Raw genomic sequence first — 22,167 nt, 5'->3', positions numbered from 1 at the left:
CGTGCACTTGAACTGAGGAGGCGCTCAGCGATCTGGCACGTCACATTTACAAGCGCCAAACGTATTTTTGTCTGAATTTCGTAATAAAATTGACGGAATCTAAGAGCTGAGAATTAGTTTAATATTAAAAGTACCTCCTTGCTCCGCAATTTTTCTGTGCGTGAGAAAATGGATGTGTGGCGTGAGAGCGTGTGCAAAGTGTCAATTGCGTGAGTCTCACGCTCAATGCGTGAGAGTTGCCAGCCCTGGTATCATACTGTAAAAGGCATTGCATTGTGGGACTGATTTCTTTCGCGCTCAATTCAGTTCAAATGTGACGCGAGCAGACAGTAGCTATACAGGCGAACTTGATTTGTCAGCGGGATTCAACTGAACAGAATAATCATTCATGTTATCAAGATAAACAGTGTCTGCGAATCTGTGAGCAATTTTTAAGCTTTTGTGAGCTTCGGTTCGTGGTTCAAACAGTTGCCTGTGACGCAGCAGAAAATGGACGACGTTAATGTTAGCTGCTACATGAAGACGGATGGAAGAATTTGTCATTAAAATAATCTAACCTGCGCCTGTGACGATAAGTGGGATTTAGAGTTTGAGAAGATGGAAAACTGTTCAACTGAGTGATACGGTAAGCCAATATTATTTTTTTGTGTGTTCGCATTTCTGCATTGTTTCCACGTAACTTATTTGGTTTGATTTTGCGGTTTACTACCGCGGCCGCGCAAGCAATTCACTCTGTTCCGCCTGTTTACCAGTAACTTCGATATTTCATATAATAGGCAACATTTACCATGTTATTTGCATGACGTGCTTTTATATATATTTTTCGTTTCAGGCTTTGTAATCTGATGACGGTCCAGTGCTAATGTAAGTGATTTTAAGTAACTGTTAGTGTTACAGTTATAGTCTATCTATGTGTATGTATAATCTATGTGGTAAAAAATATGCTATCAAATGCTGTCAGTTCTGTGATCGTGCTTTTGTTCCTAATGTTGTTTTCAAATGTAGTATTCCTGATTGCCATGCCATGGTCCTACAACTACTCCCACAATTCAAAGAGAAGTTAGACGGTGTTATCCTTCAAGCAGATAAATAGAGATTATTCAACAAATCTCATTAATCTGTAATATGTTTTATGTTTTGGTTCTGTTGATCATGGTTGTGCTGTCCTTTTTAAAAATTGTTTCAGGAATTTGCAACGCTGATGTCCAGCAATCTACATTTGCCAGAGAGTCCACGCCTTATATTTCTTGGTATGTAAACATTAAAATGGTAATTTAAACCTAAAATGAAAAGCCATAATTTACTCACCCCACTGCAAAATATGTTTTTCTTAATTAGTGTTTTTTTTTTAATTGTTTCCAGTCCAGATATCTAAAATTCTTATTTGAAGAAGCATTTAATAGACAAGTAAAAATTGTCTTGTTTTCTGAAAGAATAAGTCAAAATTAAGTGAGTTTAAGCTTAAAACAAGCAAAATAATATGCCAGTGCGTTTTAGCGTTCTAACCCTAATCAATTTGAATTTTTAGGTGAAAATTTAATTCATATAACTATGAATAGACAACTACATCGAACCACAGTGGAACCCACAATAGTTATTTTAATTATTAATATTATTTATAATTTTTTTATTTATTTTTATTTTTATTACATGTCAATCTCTAAGCAACCAGTGCTGGATATTACGTTTGGAAGGTCAAGGTGTGTGTGGAAAGGATCACAGCCTAACTTCATCACTGGCCTGGCAGCGCTGTTTGCCTCCTCCTATAACTTCAGCTTGCAGTACCAGGAAGAGGCAGCATGCACCCTTGAGTTTGTTCAGAGGTTAGTCATTATCATATTTTCCATTCATATAAACTAGTGCAAAATCAGTTTTTGTGTGTGTTTTTAGTAATTGTTGGTTTGGTGCCCGTGAAAGAGACTGTGAACACATTGAATTCAGGGAGCAGGCTAGGTTACTACAAATGATGGCTGTGCAAATCAGTTTTTGTGAGCTGATCGCCGTCAAAAAAAGTTCAGGAGATATTTCTTAGTGATGGCTGATTTCAACAGTTTCAATATGATAGCATTTTGAAAAAAAAGTGTCTTGAATTTATTGCATTTTTGGGGGGAAATAATCCGTTTTTATAATAGATCTTTGAAAATCCAAATCTGGATTTGACGTTTTTATAACCTAAAGATGCTATGTGAAAGTTTGAAACAGAAAATAGTGGTTTTCATCTTGCCACTTTCTTGGTAAAGAAAACACATTTTTACTCAAATTAATCTAAATGGATTTATCACGTTCTGGGACCAAACTATAATATTCAGAAGTAAACAGTGTAGCTGACATAGTGTTTATATCAGAATGTATATCAGAATGTTTATTTTTAAACCACAACCTTCTTGGGGCTTCTTTGACCGATACAACCCTCTAATGTCAGAATGTTTATTTTTAAACCACAACCTTTTAAAAATGATATATTTAACGATATCTTTAGCATTTCAGCCATCATTTGTAGTAACCTAGCCTGCTCCCTGAATTCAATGCGTTCACAGTCTCTTTCACGGGCACCAAACCAACAATTACTAAAAACACACACAAAAACTGATTTTGCACGGGCATTTTGCACTAGTTAGACTGAATTGTGACTTGTCTTGACAGTATTTATTAAGCTGACTACTGGTATGAGTAGTCAGAACACAAAAGTCTTGAGACAAAACAATGGCAGTCACATATTGTAAGATATGTCAGTGCAAGTTGTTATCAGTTAAATGATTAGTGAAAATTCTGTCATTAATTACTCTCCCTCATGTTGTTCCAAACCTGTAAGACCTTCGTTCATCTTCAGAACACAAATTAAGATATTTTTGATGAAATCTGAGAGGTTTCTGAACCACCCATAGACAGCAACGTCTTTGCAACTTTCAAGGCCCAGAAAGGTAGTAAAAACATTTTTTAAATAATCCATGCAACTACAGTGGTGCAACCTTAATATTATGAAGCGACGAGAATACTTCTTGTGCACAAAAAAACCCCAAATAACGACATTATTCAACAATCTCTTCTTTTTCACGTCATTCTCCTACGCTGTTGACGTAGTGTAAACAGTGTCAAGTCACCTTCATTTATATAGCGCTTTTAACAATATAGATTGTTTCAAAGCAGCTTTACAGTGATAATAGGAAATTACAGTAACATAGATTTTGGGGTTATTTTGCGCACAAAAAGTATTCTCGTCACTTCATAATATTTAGGTTGAATTACTGTAGTTATATGTACTATTTACCGGGGTTTTTTTTTACCACCTTTCTGGGCTTTGACAGTTGCAATGACATTGATGTCAATGGAGGGACAGAAACCTCTCAGATTTCATCAAATATCTTCATTTGTGTTCTGAAAATGAACGAAAGTCTTGAGGGTGAGTAATAATGACATAATTTTCATTTTTGGGTGCAAACATGCATTTTAGTCTGGTAAATGTCATGTTTAACATTATCATGTAGTCGTGTATGCAATAAACATTGCAAGGCTTGCAATTATTCCATTGTTATTATTTCATTGTTTTTTTCTTCTTTCTTTTCTGCCTTTTAGACGCATTCTTGACATCAATCCTGAACGTGGATCAAAACAAAGAAAGGATAAGTAACTTGTAACCAAGTTGTGCAAAAAAAAAGAACACCACTGTAAGCCTACAGGTGTCCTCACTTCTGCGAAAACTTGCAGACTTTGAATGGGATTTCGTTTGCACTTTTATGGACTTCAAAACAGAAACAGCAATTCAGTTCCATTATAAAGCTTGGAAGAGCCAGGACATTTTTTAATAGAACTCCGACTGTATTCGTCTGAAAGAAGAATGTCGTATAGACCTAGGATGACTTGAGGGTGAGTAAATCATGTGCTAGGCTAATTAAAATTTTTGGGTGAACTATTCATTCAAGTGCTAACTGTTACCTGCCTGTTTGATAAGTGTTAAAATTGCATTTTATGTTTAAAAAATTATTTAGCCACCATGTTCACAGAAGGCAATTTTTTGATCTTTGCTTTTAACCAAAATAAATGTTTCAAAACCCAGAAAATGTTGTTTTCTTTTTCCTAGTGTGACTACTTGGTGTAATGGTGTATAACATTACTATGCTACATGGCAATATGGTGCATACAATTGATTTAGAATGGGAGGGGGGACCCCCAACAATGATGGAACATTGTTCGTTAACCATTAATTCATATTTCACATAAATTCAGTGAAATTAAATGGGGTTTTATGTTAAAAAAACAGCAGCTGAATGTAATTCTTACTGAAGGAATGTGTTCATTAACTTTATGGCCATGTCAATGTTGCTGAAATCCATTGTTAAAAATACCAGTTTAAAATGTTAAACTTACATGCTGCTCTGTAAAGGTGATTACAGTTTTAATGTATTTTTTACAGCATTGTTCTGGCAACCAAAGTTGCCAGCATTATTCCGTAAAAACTACAGGATTTTTTTTACAGTGTATTTTACTGCAGCATTTTGGAGTTATGTCAAATTTTACTACTTTAGAGGCCTATAAAAACCTAATTTCTAATAAGTAGAAAAAAGTAATGGTCAGTTTTTACAGGGGACGTCCCATACAGTATGCACACCTCATATCAAAGCATTTTAATGCAGCATTTTTGAGTTATTTAACATTTTACTACCTTAGAGGTGTATAAAGACCTCATTTCCAATAATTAGACCACAGCCAGGACTGCCTCCCATGGCGGCGACGCAGGAGGCAGTAGCCATGGAGTGAAGAGTCCAGACGCCACCATGGGGACTGCCGGTGGTGACGACAGTGATGGATGTGGAGCACACCGCGTAGCCAGAGAAGCCATGAGGCAGTGAGACACAAAGACCTATGCGACCGTGGCTGGGCCGCAGCGACGACCCCCTGAGGTGGAAGCAGGGATCCTGAGGTTAGAGGCTGAGCTGGAGCGACCATATGTGAAGGTGGAGCCTGAGGGAGTGCGGGGCTAGCCAAAGCTGAAGAGGTGGAGGGCCACAGGGCAACAAATGGGCCACAAGTCCATGGCAAAAGTGGTGCGATGACCAACCCAAGTGGAGCCGACGTAGCCCGGCGAGGCCGAATGGCCAATGGTTCACGTTGGAGTGGAGGGTGGTAAGAGCACAGGAGCCAGGGCGATGGGTAGAGGTGGAGTGGAGGCGGTGCACTCAGAGGCTGGAGGCGGAGCAACAGTCTCCACACTCCCAGGAGGAGATGGCTCCCAGCAGGCCCAAGATGTAGCCGTGCCACTGAGAGGAGGCTGAGATGCACTGCGGGACAAATGGGAGGAGGAGATGACTGGGTGGCAGGAGTGTCTTGGGACTGCAGAAACATACAGATACTGAGGAAACATACACATTTATTACAAGTGGTTTGGAGAGGTGGTGGGAGAGGGAGGTTGGACGGGACAAGTGAATTCATTCTCGCTGCTTTCGGTGGGCTCATGCTGCTGATCCTCACAGTCTGGGTGATCTTGGCTGGGAACTGGGTTGTGAGTGGGACTGGCGTTGTTGTCCACAGTTACGACGGTGAGTGGCGTCACAAGCATTCACAAGATGCCAGCAACCACTCCACAAATTCTGAATTTCTACTTATTTAAAATGAGGTCTTTATAAGCCTCTGAAGTAGTAAAATGTGACATAACTCCAAAATGCTGCAGTAAAATGTTTTGATATGAGGTATGCACACTATATGGGACGTCCCCAATTAGAACTGACCATTAGTTTTATCTACTTATTAGAAATTCGGTCTTTCTAGGCCTCTGAAGTAGTAAAATGTGACATACCTCCAAAACGCCACAGTAAAATGGTTTTATATGAGGTGTGCATACTGTATGGGACGTCCCCTGTAAAAACTGACCATTACTTTTTTCTACTTATTAGAAATGAGGTATTTATAGGCCTCTAAAATAGTCTAATTCGACATAACTCCAAAATGCTGCAATAAAATGCTTTGATATGAGGTATGCATACTATATGGGACGTCCCCTATAAGAACTGACCATTACTTTTTTCTACTTTTTAGAAATGTGACCCTGGACCACAAAACCAGTCTTATGTGTATTTTTTCTAAAATTGAGATTTATACATCATCTGAAAGCTGAATACACAATCTTTCCATTGATGTATGGTTTATTAGGATAGGACAATATTTGTCCGAGAAACAACTATTTGAAAATCTGGAATCTGAGGGTGCAAAAAAATCGGAATATTGAGAAAATCGCCTTTAAAGTTGTCCATTTCTATTGGCGATAGTGCTGCATCCATTCACAAAAATAAATGTTTTATATATTTAAGGTGGGAAATTTACAAAATATCTTCATGGAACATGATCTTTACTTAATATGATTTTTGACATAAAAGAAAAATCTATAATTTTGACCCATACAATGTTTTGTTGGCTATTGCCACAAATATACCCGTGCAACATAAGACTGGTTTTGTGATCCAGGGTCACAAATGAGGTCTTTATAGGCTTCTGAAGTAGTAAAATGTGAAGTAACTCCAAATTGCTGCAGTAAAATGTTTTGATATGAGGTGTGCATACTGTATGGGACGTCCCCTATAAGAACTGACCTCTACTTATTAGAAATAAGGTCTTTATAGGCCTCTGAAGTAGTAAAATGTGACATAACTCCAAAATGCTGCAGTAAAATGCTTTGATATGAGGTGTGCATATTGTATGGGACGTCCCCAATAAGATCTGATCGTTAGTTTTTTCTACTTATTAGAAATGAGGTGTTTATAGGCCTCTGAAGTAGTAAAATGTGAAGTAACTCCAAATTGCTGCCGTAAAATGTTTTGATATGAGGCGTGCATACTGTATGGGACGTCCCCTATAAGAAATGGCCATTCTTTTTTTCTACTTATTAGAAATGAGGTCTTTCTAGGCCTCTAAAGTAGTCAAATGTGACAAAACTCCAAAATGCTGTAGTAAAATGTTTTGATATGATGTGTGCATACTGTATGGGATGTCCCCTATAAGAACTGACCATTAGTTTTCTCTACTTATTAGAAATGAGGTCTTTATAGGCCTCTGAAGTAGTAAAATGTGACATATCTCCAAAATGCTACAGTAAAATGGTTTGATATGAGGAATGCATACTGTATGGGACGTCCCCTATAAGAAATGGCCATTCGTTTTTTCTACTTATTAGAAATTAGGTCTTTACAGGCCTCTAAAGTAGCAAAATGTGACATGACTCCAAAATGCTACAGTAAAATGTTTTGATATGAGGCGTGTATACTGTATGGGACGTCCCCTATAAGAAATGGCCATCAGTTTTTTCTACTTTTTAGAAATGAGAACTTTATAGGCCTCTAAAGTAGTGACATAACTCCAAAATGCTACAGTAAAATGGTTTGATATGAGGTATGCATACTGTATGGGACGTCCCCTATAAGAAATGGCCATTAGTTGTTTCTACTTTTTACTAATGAGGTCTTTATAGACCTCTAAAATAGTAAAATGTAACATATCTCCAAAATGCTACAGTAAAATGTTTTGATATGAGGTGTGCATACTGTATGGGACGTCCCCTATAAGAACTGACCATTAGTTTTTTCTACTTATTAGAAATAAGGTCTTTATAGGCCTCTAAAGTAGTAAAATGTGACAAAACTCCAAAACGCTACAGTAAAATGCTTTGATATGAGGTGTGCATACTATATGGGACGTCCCATATAATAGCTGACCATTAGTTTTTTCTACTTATTAGAAATGAGGTGTTTATAGGCCTCTGAATTAGTAAAATGTGACATGACTCCAAAATGCTGCAGTAAAATTCTTTGATATGAGGTATGCATATTGTATGGGACGTCCCCTATAAGAACTGACCATTACTTTTTGCTACTAATTAGAAATGAGGTGTTTATAGGCAACTGAAGTAGTAAAATATGACATATCTCCAAAATGCTACAGTAAAATGTTTTGATATGAGGTGTGCATACCGTATGGGACGTCCCCTATAAGGACTGACCATTAGTTTTTTCTACTTATTAGAAATGAGGTCTTTATAGGCCTCTGATAGTAAAATGTGACATATCTCCAAAACGCTACAGTAAAATGTTTTGATATGAGGTGTGCGTACTGTATGGGACGTCCCCTATAAGAAATGGCCATTCGTTTTTTCTACTTATTAGAAATGAGGTCTTTATAGGCCTCTAAAATAGTAAAATGTGACATATCTCCAAAATGCTACAGTAAAATGTTTTGATATGAGGTGTGCGTACTGTATGGGGTGTCCCCTATAAGAAATGGCCATTCGTTTTTTCTACTTATTAGAAATGAGGTCTTTATAGGCCTCTAAAATAGTAAAATGTGACATATCTCCAAAATGCTACAGTAAAATGGTTTGATATGAGGTGTACATACTGTATGGGATGTCCCCTGTAAAAAAATGGCCATTAGTTTTTTCTACTTATTAGAAATGAGGTGTTTATAGGCCTCTAAAGTAGTAAAATGTGACATAACTCCAAAATGCTGCAGTAAAATGTTTTGATATGAGGTGTACATACTGTATGGGGTGTCCCTTATAAGGACTGACCATTAGTTTTTTCTACTGATTAGAAATGAGGTCTTTATAGGCCTCTAAAATAGTAAAATGTGACATATCTCCAAAATGCTACAGTAAAATGTTTTGATATGAGGTGTGCATACTGTATGGGACGTCCCCTATAAGAAATGGCCATTAGTTTTTTTCTACTGATTAGAAATGAGGTGTTTATAGGCCTCTGAATTAGTAAAATGTGACATAACTCCAAAATGCTACAGTAAAATGTTTTGATATGAGGTGTGCATACTGTATGGGACGTCCCCTATAAGAAATGGCCATTAGTTTTTTCTACTTATTAGAAATGTGGACTTTATAGGCCTCCAAAGTCAAATAAATTGACGTATCTCCAAAATGCTGCGGTAAAATGGTTTCAAATGAGGTGTGCATACTAGGTGGGACATTGAATTCCAGAAACTTTTAATGTAGTAAAAAATATATATGAAAACAAAAACCAAAAGATGTATTTAGAAAGAATGTATACTTTATTTTACTGCTTTTTTTTGCAAATAATTATGTTGTAAACCTCTACATAAAATTCTCTAGATGTGACCTACAAAGAAAAATAAAAAAATTAGTCAAAGAAATACACAACTTGCAATGACAACATGTATATTAAAAGGATAACAAAGTACAAAAACTCTCGAAATATGGCATCTTATTATATAGTCTCTCACAGAAAAAAGAAAGAAAGAAAAAAGATAGATAGATAGATAGATAGATAGATAGATAGAGAAGAAGAAGAAAAAGATAGAAAAAAAAGAAAAAAGAAAGAAAGAGAGAGAGAGAGAGAGAGAGAGAGAGAGAGAAAAGAAAGAAAAAAGATAGATAGATAGATAGATAGATAGATAGATAGATAGATAAAGAAGAAGATAAATATAGAAAAAAGAAAGAGAGAGAGAGAGAGAGAGAAAGAGAGAAAGAGAGAGAAAAAATAAAGAAAACAGATAGATAGATAGATAGATAGATAGATAGATAGATAGATAGATAAACAAGAAGAAAAAGATAGAAAAAAAGAAAAAAGAAAGAAAAAAAAGAGAGAGAGAGAGAGAGAAGAAAGAAAAAAGATAGATAGATAGATAGATAGATAGATAGATAGATAGATAGATAGAAAAAAAAAAAGAAAAAAAAAAGATAGATAGATAGATAGATAAGAAGAAAAAAAAAGAGAGAGAGAGAGAGAGAGAGAGAGAGAGAGAGAGAGAGAGAGAGAGAGAGAGAGAGAGAGAGAGAGAGAGAAGAAAGAAAAAAGATAGATAGATAGATAGATAAAGAAGAAAAATATAGAAAAAGAGAGAGAGAGAGAGAGAAAGAGAGAGAAAAAATAAAGAAAACAGATAGATAGATAGATAGATAGATAGATAGATAGAAAAAAAGAAAGAAATAAAAAAGATAGATAGATAGATAGATAGATAAGAAGAAAAAAAAGAGAGAGAGAGAGAGAGGGAGAGAGAGAGAGAGAGAGAGAGAGAGAGAGAGAGAGAGAGAGAGAGAGAGAGAGAGAGAGAGAGAGAGAGAGAGAGAGATCTGGGCAACTCAAGCGCTCTGAAAGCGCGTTCTCTCTGCTGTTACTGAAATTACCGTATTCACAGTAATAGGCGCACACGCTTTTTTTTTTGGCGGCTGGCTTGACCGTGTATTTTCAAACCGCGGCTGGCTTGACCGCGGTGAATGACCGTCTGGGTTTGACTTTTATTTAAAAAATCCCACAATCTGTAAAAGAAAAGAGCGGGGGACACATTGCTACATGGGAAACACGTTACAATTGTCTAACGATTTCAAACGTTTTAATACCTTGAAGCAATAGCATATTAATATCCATATACTTACAGTAGGTATCAAAAGCTTATCGTACATGATTTGAACAGTTAAAAACACTGACACGTACTTTATATATACACACACTCATATAAATCATAAAAATCTTGAATACTGAACATGTAACTTTTTTCATTATTTGTATTTACAAGTGGGTAACTAATATTTCCTATTGCATATTTTACAGTAAATTAATTCATACTATTATTTATAAGACAATTTAACATGACATCAACTGTAGTGTCTATTTTCTTACTGGGGCTAAAACAAAACAAAAAACAATTTACATGATGCATAACAACTAGTGGTCGACCGATATAGTTTTTTTTGATGGCCGATATCATAGAGAGCAGGATGGCCGATAAGCCATATATATATATATACTTTATATTTATTTTAATCAATATTTAATAGGCTACATTATAAACAAATCAGAAAACAAATCTTTAAAATAAACATGTTTATACTTTAGATGGCAACTTCTTGAATCTGCAATCCTATTACAGTATTTTTCACAAATAAAGTAATTGTTTAAAAATATAGCCCGTCAAAATAAAAGTCCCGCTTCCGACACATCGGTCAATCAGAAAAACGTATCGGCCGATGACGATTTTTAAAAAATGTCCTTGGCAATATATCGGTCGACCACTAATAATAACCATGACGAGCATTCCTAAAATAAATAAAAACATACATAAGTTGATTAAAAGAGTTAAAAGGTTACTTACACGACAACATGAGATTTACAAAATGTACAACATCAGACACATTAGCAAAAGCAGACAGAGGTGTAAAGTCCAGGTTCAGAAAGTAAAAGTCCATTTTTTTTCCAATCACATGGATTTGGTAATAAGCAAAAAAAAATTCACCAGGAGATAGAACTAATTAGTGAAATCAGCTGTCTGAGTTCATGGGTGGATATGGCAGGACTTTTACTTTCTGACCCCTGGACTTTACACCTCTGAAAGCAGATTATGAGACGATTATAATTGTTATGAAAAATAGTAAGATTTCAAACAACTGAAATTACTGTAAATTGTTCAGAAATTTTCTTTGTAGAACTTGAAGCCAAAATGCTCACACTGGGCCTTGATGACTTTGGCCAGAGCATGAGCACCGCAGTAAAACACATGAATCTTTCCTTTCTCTTCCTCAGACAGCTTCTGGAAAACCTGAAAATGCACAAACATCATCAGGAAACAAAGATAGAAGAATAGAACAGAATAGAACAGAACAGAACAGAACAGAACAGAACAGAACAGAACAGAACAGAACAGAATAGAATAGAATAGAATAGAATAGAATAGAATAGAATAGAATACTGGGCTTTTCATACCTTGGCCCAATCTGGCCTGCCTGGCTGGGTACGTGTGCGGAGCCCTGTGATGGAATCTCTCTTTTCTTTCTTGGCCAGCAGATCCAGAGCCATCTGCAGACCTATGGCCTTCATATCATTCTTCCCGAGGGCTGATGTCATGTACATGTGCATCTCCAAAAAACGGCCTAAAAGCATAAACAACAAACATGATTGGCCATTTCTGTGCCATCTCTCTCTCTCTCTCTCTCTCTCTCTCTCTCTCTCTCTCTCTCTCTCTCTCTCTCTCTCTCTCTCTCTCTCTCTCTCTCTCTCTCTTCTGTTCTCTCTTACCCTCTGGCTCTTCATCTGCCTGGTCCATCTCCAGCTTGGTCAAGAGACTCACAAACCATTCAAAGGATTTCTGATCTCGGTTGATCCAAATGAAGTCCACCTGCAGGAAGATAAGATATTTAAAACCTCATAAAATCAAAATGATTTTTGTCTATTAGCTTTGAATCTATCTGTATGCCAGTGCATTGCTAAATGTAAAAAAAAAAAGTTAACCTTTAATCACTTCAAACAGTCACAAACAGCTTATTTAAAATGTTTTGTTTTGGAGATTGCCTGAAAGCATGTCTCAGGTTTTAAGCCCTACAAAGCTTTTTTTGTGTAAATGTTTTGTTTTGTGTAAATTAGTAGTTTTGATGTTTTGGTAAGACAAATAAACTTAAGACAGATTGTCTGAAAACAAGACTCAGATTAGTTAAAAACAAATTTTATTGTGTTAAAAATGTTTGCTTTTTTTTGTGTAAATTTCTCTTTTTTTCTCCCTCAAACTTTGTAAATGTATCTTTTTAAAAAGATGTTTAGCATGATTGCTTTTAAACTTTATACTCTCTTTCAGGAATTTTTTTTTCTTTTTTTTGCACAATCAAATGTTCTTTAGAATCAGAATGTAGCAAAACATGGTTTTGAAAAAGGTTTAAATCTTTTTTAAAGATTTTTCTTATCTTTAAATAAGAAAAAAAATATTTTTGCCCCTAATATTGTTTTTCTCCTACATCTATTCCAGTTTTCATTTGTCTGATTGCCCCTTTTACCTTCCTCAGCTTCATTTCATTGTCTTTGATGGTTTCACACCAGGAGTAGTTGCAACTAGGGCAGTTCTGCTTTCTCATGCGATAACTGAAAAAAAAAGACATAAAATAAATTTTTACATAAAAATGTAAATGTTTCTAAAGGGTTTGCATGTGGTATTTTTATGCAAAGATGTAAATGGAGATGTTGCATGTGTCATACCGGCACATGATGCTCTGCAAAATGGATGCGAAGGGAGTGATGCCGATTCCAGCACCGATAAGCACCGCATGCTCAGATGTAAAGATCTGTCGGGTCGGGGTGCCAAAAGGCCCATCCACATAGCACTAACACAAAAAAAGGCATCACCAAATGTGTACAGTTCCTTAGAAGTGATTAAAAATCTAGTTCCAGGACCAAAGAGACATTAAAACTGTAACAAATGATGGTAACACTTTATTTTACAGTGACCTTGTAACACGTTACATGTAGTTACTACAGTAATTACAACAAACTCTAAACCACAGCCTAACCCTAACCATATAGAAAGTACAAGTAGTTAATTATTATTACTCAGTACTTAAATGTATAATTACACTGTAACACAGATGCTTTAAAATAAAATGCACCCAAATGACTTACCTTAATGTTACAGTATCTGTGATTTTCACTTAATTTTGCTGTCAGCTGGAAGACAACAGAAAATAAATCTGCCTGTTGTGTATCTCACATACAATATAATATATATTCTGCTTTGTTCAGGCAGAAACTCACTTCTCTGGTAACTGGAGTGGCTTCTCCCAGGTCTACCTGGGCTTCTGGGTCACTGACGGGCTTCTGGGAGCTTGTGCGGGTTACGCTTGACCGGTACAGGGTCAGTTCAACAGCATCATCCTTATTAGACGCCACAGTTCCGTTGTAGCTTGCAGACTTGAAAATGTCATCCTACATGGAGAACAAGTGTAAATGTCTATTGTGATGAACTTTTTTGGAGTTGGTAGTACGGTGACTTTACAATAAGCTCACATTTTCAAACAATATTGAACTACATTAGTTAACATGAACTAACAAAGAAAAATACTTCGAAAGCATGTATTAATCTTAGTTAATAATTGCAACACTTACTAATACATTATTCAAATCAAAAGTTGTAAATCAACAATGAACCATTGTATCTGTATTAACTAACATTAAAAAAGATTCATAAAAACTGTAATAAATCTATCACTCATTGTTAGTTGATATTAGTTAACTAACGTTAATTAATGGGATTGTAAAGTGTAAAGTGTTACACATAGTTTTGAATTTGCAATTTGAACTTGCAATAAATGTCAATATTTGTTCCTGAAAATACTGGAGAGAAGCCAGTCGAGATGATAAAAGAAAATCAATAAGTATTGTTAATGCTATGATGTGATTACAGTATGACCCCACCGATTACAGTATGACCCCACCTATAAAGAATTGCATCAATAAAACCCCACAGTAATGAACTTCTATTGCTACGTGTTTAGATTCTGACACTCAGCCGAGACCTGTGCTTTGCTCTGGTGCCGTCTGTTCCTCAGGCTGGCGGTGAGCCTCTTGCTGCTGATGGTTTGACTATCCGGCTGTCTAAAATACTCATACAGACGGTTTGTCCACTGGCCCATCGAACGAATATGGAGCCACAGCACATCTGTGTGAAGAAATGAGATTGAGCAGGGAACCTTTAATCACTTTAAACAGTCATAAACAGTTTGTTTGTTTATTTAAAATAGTTGGTTTGGTTTTGTTATGTTTGAAAGATTGTTTGAAGAATTTGTTTGTCTGAAAACAACTCAGATTTGTTTGAAAACATATTTTATTGTGTTAAACATTGCTTTTCGGTTTAAGTATTTTGTTTTGTGTAAATTATAATTTTTTTTTTTTAGAAAAAAATGTTTTGGTACGAAAAATAAAGTGCCTCTATTATACAATTTAAAGGTTCCTAATTTTGTTTTTGGAGTCTCCTAGAAAAGTTTTACATGCATCCAACGACAAAAATAATAATAATATACATATACACTGTATATAACATAATATACATATATATATATATATATATATATATATATATAATATACACTGAACAAAATTATAAACCCAACACTTTTGTATTTGCCCTCATTTTTCATGAGCTGAACTTAAAGATCTAAGACTTTTTCTATTTACACAAAAGGCCTATTCCTCTCAAATATTGTTCACAAATCTGGCTAAATCTGTGTTAGTGAGCACTTCTCCTTCGCCGAGATAATCCATCCACCTCACAGGTGTGGCATATCAAGATGCTGATTAGTAGGGCTGGGACGATACACCTATCTCCCGATTCGATAATATCACGATACTTGGGTGGCGATACGATATGTATTGCGATTTTTTAAAGAATTGCGATTCTACAAGTATTGCGATTCGATATTGCAGTTTATTTATTTTTTTACACTAGGTGTCTGTTCCGGAGACGTTGATGTCCATGCCAGATACGGTGGTGTAAGTCCGTGCCGGAGACTTTGGTATCTTCCAAAGATTTCTGAATTTTGGCGCAAAATACGCTCGATGTTACAGTCACTGCCCTTGCCGTCCAGAATAAAAGAGAACATCCCAATCGAGTGAAGGGATTTGTGGAAACTGTGGTTCCTAATTATTGTGATCTGACATTTTCAGACTGAAAACACATCGATTTAGCCTCACATTCTACTGTAATGCAAGTTACATTATCAGATTGCTTTTACAGTAACTAGTAAAATAATGCATTACTTTTAAATTTACGACAAAATGCCTGAGTTACTTTTTCAAATAAGAAAAGTTAAATTAAATATGTTAAATAACACAAATATATTTGATGTATTTAATCTCAATTTATTAACTGATGTCAGATGACTGATGAACAGATTTGTTGATAACAAATGTTATTGTGTAAAACATATTTGCTTTTTGTCTAAATTCATTTTCCCCCTAAATTTTGTAAAAGTATCTTAAAAAATTATTTTTTACTGCAAAACAAGACAAAAACATTGACAAACATGAGTATGATTTTTCTCCAGTGCATTTAAATGCACTTAACTACTGAAATATGAACAAATCAAGGCATTACATTACAATAAGGCAAGACTAACTTAATTGTATACTTTCTATTTGTTTTACCTTGCTGCTCAGGAGCGCTGCTGATAGTAAACGGATGCCATTCATACTTGGCGATAGCAGGGATGTTTATAAACACATAATCTCCAGGTTTGAAGTGAAAGAATGGAGGCCTCTTGATTACCAAATGTGTTACCTTCAAAACACACACACACACACAAACAAAAAGACAGAGGAGGTGAGGCTTAGCTCATGGATGACTAACTTAAATGTTCCATGGATGGTTAACTAAATGTTCCAGAAAACAAAATACACCAAAATATGTACATTGGCTTAGACTGTACCTTTGAGGGCAATAAGTTGACTTCAACTATGTACAGCCCACCCATACGGGACACGGCCATTCCAACAATTTTCTCAATTAGGAACATCACCCCCGGCACCACAAACCATTTCCAAAAGTTTGCACAGTGAACGACCAACAGGGCCCAAACCCAGATGTAGGAAAGATGAGACCAGTAGAACACCTACACAAAAACAATACATTTTGCTGAACATATTATGCCTTGACCACACTTATTTAGGCATATGAGATGGTTTTTGTTTTTCGGTATGTGAGGCTGAAATAAGTTGCAAACACAGCTCTATTCACAACGGCGACCATGTGCAGATTTTTACTTCTCATGAATTCAATTGAAATAAGTTGCAAACACAGCTCTATTCACAACAGCGACCATGTGCAGATTGTTACTTCTCATGAATTCAATTTTTCCAGGCATCACCTCAAAATGTGAAAGGCATCACCTCAAAATGACCACTGCGTCTGACGAATGTGCTGGAACACACCACCATCAAGCAGATGAGAACCTGCAGAACAACACCCGTAATGGAGGCGGTGCCATTGACCCAGCCAATACCAGGACGGGTGGTGAAAAGATACTCCCACAGCTGGTACATGCCATCATTCTGAGACATTCGAGCTATGAACAGAGAGAACATATAAATTCATTAGTTATTTGGGATATTTTTTATTACTATATTGCTTTAGTTATGTTCAGGGCCATTCTTAGGGCGGTGCAACATGTTGTGACCATTAGCCCTGGTTATGTTACAATCAATGTCATATACTTTACTCAATTTAAAGAGATAGTAGTCCCAGAAATGAAAGTTCTATCATCATTTACTTTTTTGGTCATACAACAAACCCCACTGACTTTTCAAAATATAATTTTTTGTGTTCTACAGAAACATTCTAACAATGTGACGGTAAGTAAATGATGACAGATTTTTGAGTGAACTATCCCTTAAACCCTTGTCCTTCCCTTAGGTCATTTTGACCCGGAATTAAAAAAAATGAAAAAAAATTAATTGAGTGGTCATCGGAGGATTGCCACGAATGAGCCCCGAATACACAAAAAAAATTAATGGATTTGAGGAGTTTTGTGGTTGAAATTTAAAAAAGTAACAAATCCTTCCCTCGCGGGTCAATTTGACCCCCATAGGAATGGATGGAATGCAAGGAATGATTCAGTACACATAGCAAAACCTAAAAATGCTCAAACTTTACAAAACAATTATTTTAAAATGTGTATCTGAATGCAAAATGAAGCAAAACTGACTTTAGGACCCAGCAGAACAGCTCATATAAATAGAGCTATAAGGCCATCTAGTGGTTGGAGTCATGAAATATTATGCTATAATATTTTTTTACACAAGAGGTCAGCAAAGACACCCAATGTAAGATATTTTGAGCTGAATTAAAACGTTTACGCATGAAATTGTGAGTTATTTTGAATTTAAGTTGAAAGAATGTGAGGAATGTGCTTAGATTTCTAAACTACTATTTATTTATTATTTATTGATCAAATCTAATAATTCTAAGGTAAATAAAATAAAAAATAACAAAAAATCTCCAAATAAATTGCATTAAAAAAATAGAAAAAATAGAATCAAAATTAAATAAAATATGCTTTCTGGACAAAAAAAAATGAAGTACAATATTAGGGCTTCGGGTCATTTTGACCCGCGAGGGAAGGATTTGTTACAAAATGCGAGGGAAGGTTAAATTTCATCATGTTTATAAACAATTTTATTACAGGTTACCAAGTTCATGTTTAGTTTAAGTTTACTTTCTTATCTATAGAATGAATGCCAGGGGAGTCCATTGTTGTTTGGATCCTCTGACTTACAAAATATTCCTATAAAAATGAATTAGACTATTTTGAACTAGATTTATTGCAGGTTACCAAAGTTCAAGACGTGAGCGGCAGTGTGCACAATGGTGAAGATCAGGATGGCGTAACCCACGATCTGATGCAGTAAAATGTTCTGGTCCAAAGGTAAGATCCTCACCACCCAGGTGGCACGTAGCCAAGTCAGACTACGCCTTAGCATCAGCACCTGTAGTTTTGGCCAAGACAAAACCTACTGTCACTACTGGAAACGATGTATTAGATGAATCCACAAGCCCAACTCACCATAACAAAAGTGCAGTTGAGGTTGAGACACTGTCCGCAGCCCTTGGCCACCATGAACCAGGGGCCTCCATGCGCATTCTTTAGCATCGCCATGATGAAGAGGAGCACGTTCAGGAGGGCGTACAGACAGAGAAAGAACAGTTTGCGGCTGTTGTTGTGCCAGTATGCCCGCGTCAGGTATCGAGGAGTCTTACGTTTCTTCTTCTGCTCCAGATCAGGAGGTTTCAGCCAGTTGGCGGCACTGGGAGAAAACACAAAAAGTGGAAATTTCAGCAAATAATCACTTAAATGTTGCTCTGCTCACTCATCATTACACAAAGCTATTGTATATGGCTTCAGAAGACTAAGAATATAATGAACAAGTCATGGTGAATACGTTTTTTGGTCATTTTTTTCTACTTTTTATTCGTGTTCATACAACGGTTAGTTCTAGTCCCCATTTATGATTGGCTGATCGACGTTCGTAAAGCACTATTACAGATTGCAACAATTCTGACTTATAAACAGTTTCAACAAAAGCATACCATCAATTAACAACCTTGTACCTCATGATAAGTGTATCTTCTCATAAATGTTTCTAATTTGTTGTTATCTAATTTTTTTGAATTAGAAAAAAACAACAACAATAGAAACCATCACAGAAATATGAATGGTTTCCACTACAAATACTAGTATAAACCATTAGCTGTTTAACCTTTGAAACCATTACAATTTCAATGAGATCTTCTATTGCTTTTTTTTGTTTTAGTTTTTTTTCAGCAGGGGTTGTCTTTATGAGCGAGTCATTGATTCATTCGCTCAACTGATTCGTTAAAAAACAGTGGAACTAATTCAGGAACTAATCAAGCGACTGTCATTATGAGTCATTGATTTTAATCAACTGATTCGAAAATCATTTAACACTGCTAGCTACGGTGCGAAACTTCTTTGGTATTTTCTTTGTTGTAAAAAAATACATAAAGTGACTGGCAATATTGTGTCTAAATTATGAGTAGCCTACCCTAACTCAATACTAGGCTACTTCTTTCTCTCTTGCTTATTGAACTGTTGTATAAAAACTTCACACTCACTGTTGAATATCAGCACTCTTGTGATTAGCATAGTTATGTCCCACCTGATGGTGAGGTTCTCCATAACCTCAGGAAAGTTCTCCAGCTCTGCCTTCAGCTCTTCAAACGTGATGGAGCCGCTGTTATCTTTATCAGCAGATTCGAACAGCGCCAGCGTCAGGTCATCCAGCTTTTCCTCAGGGAGTGAGATCGCACTTTCACGCAGACAGGACTTCAGAACCGTACGTAACTCATCTGGGTCTATGGAACCACTGCCTACATGATTAGATTCAATTAAGAATAACGCATCTTACATGTTTCTGGATCAAAAATCTTTGTTGTTCCTGGCACAACATTTTAGTCAGTCAGTCAAAGCTTTGATATCCTAGTCATCATGACATGGTCCGTGTAATTATCCCAGGAACAACAAAGGATACAGGAACGGTACGTGTACGTTTTGACCATTTCATTTCCTATTTGAGAAAGAATAACGAAAAAGACAAAGACTTGTTTATATTTTAGGCTATAGGCCTTTTACAATATTGGCAATTATAACCCCCCCCCCCCCCCCTCCCCCCCAAAAAAAAGAAAAAAAAAAGAAAAAGGAAATGACAAGAAAAGTAAATACACAGTATTCGTTATTTTAGACGTTTAACCAGAAACCCATTCAAAAACCCATTGACTTTAGGACGGTGGAAGCCGAAATTAAAAGCGAATGTAGTTTCCATGTTTTAGAATTAATGCAGCAGTCTATTGAAGTTACCTTGAAATTTAAATGGACAATTATTACTTATTATTTTTATGGAATATTGCAATATTATTATTATTATTATAATCAAAATAACATTCCCTCTCTTTAGCAGCATCTCTTCTCTTCTTTTCTCTGATGAAGTGTTTACTGGCGCGAGGGCGGGGCAACCTGTCACTCACATGAGATCGACCAATAGCAAATAGCAATTTTACCAACGCATTTAAGGCCTTCAGAAAATAAACTGTGTTGTCTTTCCACACTTACTAAAGACAGACAATTAAATTATGGCAGTGATTCTCAACCTCCATTGTAACTCTAATTCTTTCTACATTGTTTACATTTCTAAATAATTATTTAAATTATTTAAATTATTTGACTAGAATGCCATTTATTTGAAATAATTTAAAAAAAAGGAGGCCGCAACATGTTGAGAACCACTGAAGTACAGTGAAAGAGTAAAAGATATGGGTATTGTATATCTCACCATCCACATCGTAGACCTGGAATAGGAAGCGTAGTTTGTCAGTCTCATTGCCATGGATCAGAAGATCTAAAGCCTTGAGAAGTTCATCTAGACTGATGGAGCTACTGCCATCGGAGTCAAACAGGGCGAAAAACCTCTCCGCAAAAAATGACTACAACAATAACAGGAAAAAAAGGTAGCATATTGAGATCTTTTCAGAATAAGTTAATAAGTTGACTTTAAACTAATGTTCCCTACAGTTGACAAATATGAATCTGTCGTCTCAGGGGGGATAATAAAAGGTTTCCATGATCAGTAAACTGACCTCCTTTACTTTCAGAGCCGTTTTAAACTCATCCAGGTCGATCTCTTTGTCGTCTCCTGCAATGCTCTCGAACTGCTTGGTTACCCATTCCAGCCAGCGCGCGTCTTCATCCAGACTCATGTCTCCGCTTCACACACATGTAGTAGCAATTTCATTAATGTGTCTCATTCTCCTGGCAGAATCACATTTAGTCTAGAGCTACTTAAACAGTATTTTGCAGGAAACAAATTGACACTGTTGTAATGTAAAGCATCAGGGTTGTGGCTGAACAAAAAGTCTTACCGTTACCAATTAACTAATATTTGTTCTTACAGTATGTGTGCACATTTTAAATCAATTATTAAATAGTGGAAAGCAATATTTATCTAGATCAAAGTAGTTCTGTAGATATGCATTTATTTTTAACAACAGATTCTGAATCTTGATTTGTGGATTTTAACATTTTTAACCTACATTACTCACATAATTAGTCATTATTTAAATATGTTATATATTTTAAAATACATAAAGCTTTAAAATAGAAAGTATTTTATATACCTCCATAAACAATTAACTCATACACACATTATATATATACACACATTACCATATCTCAACTAGTCATTTTAAAATGCATAATTAATATATTAATTAATATTTTTTAATAGATTTTAATATACATTTATACATTATGTGTGCTCAAATACATTAACAATAACTGTTTCCTGGGTGTAACTACAAAGTTTACACAATTTTGCATTTAAAACAAGAGAAAACACCTTTAGGTGTTTAAAGCATTAAAATACATATATATTTGTATATACCCTCATATACATCATTAATTCACACACACACACACACACACACACACACACACACACACACACACACACACACACACACACACACACACACACACACACACACACACACACACACACAAATCATGGACATGATTCAAAAAGGTTAAATGGTTCTGAAAAAAAGCATTCAAAGCATTCAAGATCTGACAGATTAAATTGGAAATAAAATTTTCAGGTCTGTGCTCCAAAAGTGAATAAATGTTTTATAACTACTGCATTCTGTAGATATATTTTAGTACCATAAAATCTGGTACAATCCGCCACACCAGGAGCACCAAATCTGCAAAGGAATTATCAATTTACTGATTACCTTTCGCATACAATTTCTCTCAATTTGTTTTTAATATGCTATAGTGATGTAATACAATAGATAACATACAACATTAAAGTAAAGGTCAACATAAAAGTCACA

At 35.7% G+C, this 22,167-nt stretch overlaps 1 protein-coding gene and 1 long non-coding RNA gene across 2 annotated transcripts; one reads left to right on the top strand and one right to left on the bottom strand.

Moving 5' to 3' along the window:
• Positions 1-287: 287 nt before the first annotated feature.
• Positions 288-3,639, top strand: LOC309490382. Its single transcript, XR_014202677.1, has 5 exons — positions 288-625; positions 833-864; positions 1,006-1,250; positions 1,666-1,823; positions 3,574-3,639. It is a non-coding gene; the product is annotated as an uncharacterized lncRNA (long non-coding RNA).
• A 6,596-nt stretch (positions 3,640-10,235) lies between these two features.
• Positions 10,236-21,037, bottom strand: nox5 (NADPH oxidase, EF-hand calcium binding domain 5). The gene is made up of 16 exons (XM_082160814.1): positions 20,914-21,037; positions 20,610-20,760; positions 19,440-19,650; positions 18,326-18,566; positions 18,095-18,248; positions 16,653-16,828; positions 16,193-16,375; positions 15,912-16,044; positions 14,285-14,427; positions 13,524-13,694; positions 13,392-13,436; positions 12,972-13,096; positions 12,773-12,857; positions 12,024-12,123; positions 11,712-11,878; positions 10,236-11,547 (listed from the first exon to the last, which is right to left on the bottom strand). Exons 1-16 carry the CDS (start codon positions 21,031-21,033, stop codon positions 11,416-11,418), a joined length of 2,337 nt encoding a protein of 778 aa, XP_082016940.1. The 5' UTR covers positions 21,034-21,037; the 3' UTR covers positions 10,236-11,415.
• Positions 21,038-22,167: the final 1,130 nt, after the last annotated feature.

Source organism: Leuciscus leuciscus (genome assembly GCF_965113295.1).
Source record: "Leuciscus leuciscus genome assembly, chromosome: 25".
In the NCBI taxonomy this organism is placed as follows: Eukaryota; Metazoa; Chordata; class Actinopteri; order Cypriniformes; family Leuciscidae; genus Leuciscus; species Leuciscus leuciscus.
This window is presented reverse-complemented; position numbering and strand designations above follow the sequence as displayed.

Bases quoted from the DNA above. Each gene is read 5' to 3' on its own strand.
- nox5 (XM_082160814.1), bottom strand. From the start codon at position 21,033: ATGAGTCTGGATGAAGACGCGCGCTGGCTGGAATGGGTAACCAAGCAG. The intron at 20,761-20,913 runs GTCAGTTTACTG...TTATTGTTGTAG, and splicing joins CGGCTCTGAAAGTAAAGGAG to TCATTTTTTGCGGAGAGGTT. The intron at 16,045-16,192 runs GTACAGTCTAAG...TGTGTTTTGAAG, and splicing joins TCAACTTATTGCCCTCAAAG to GTAACACATTTGGTAATCAA.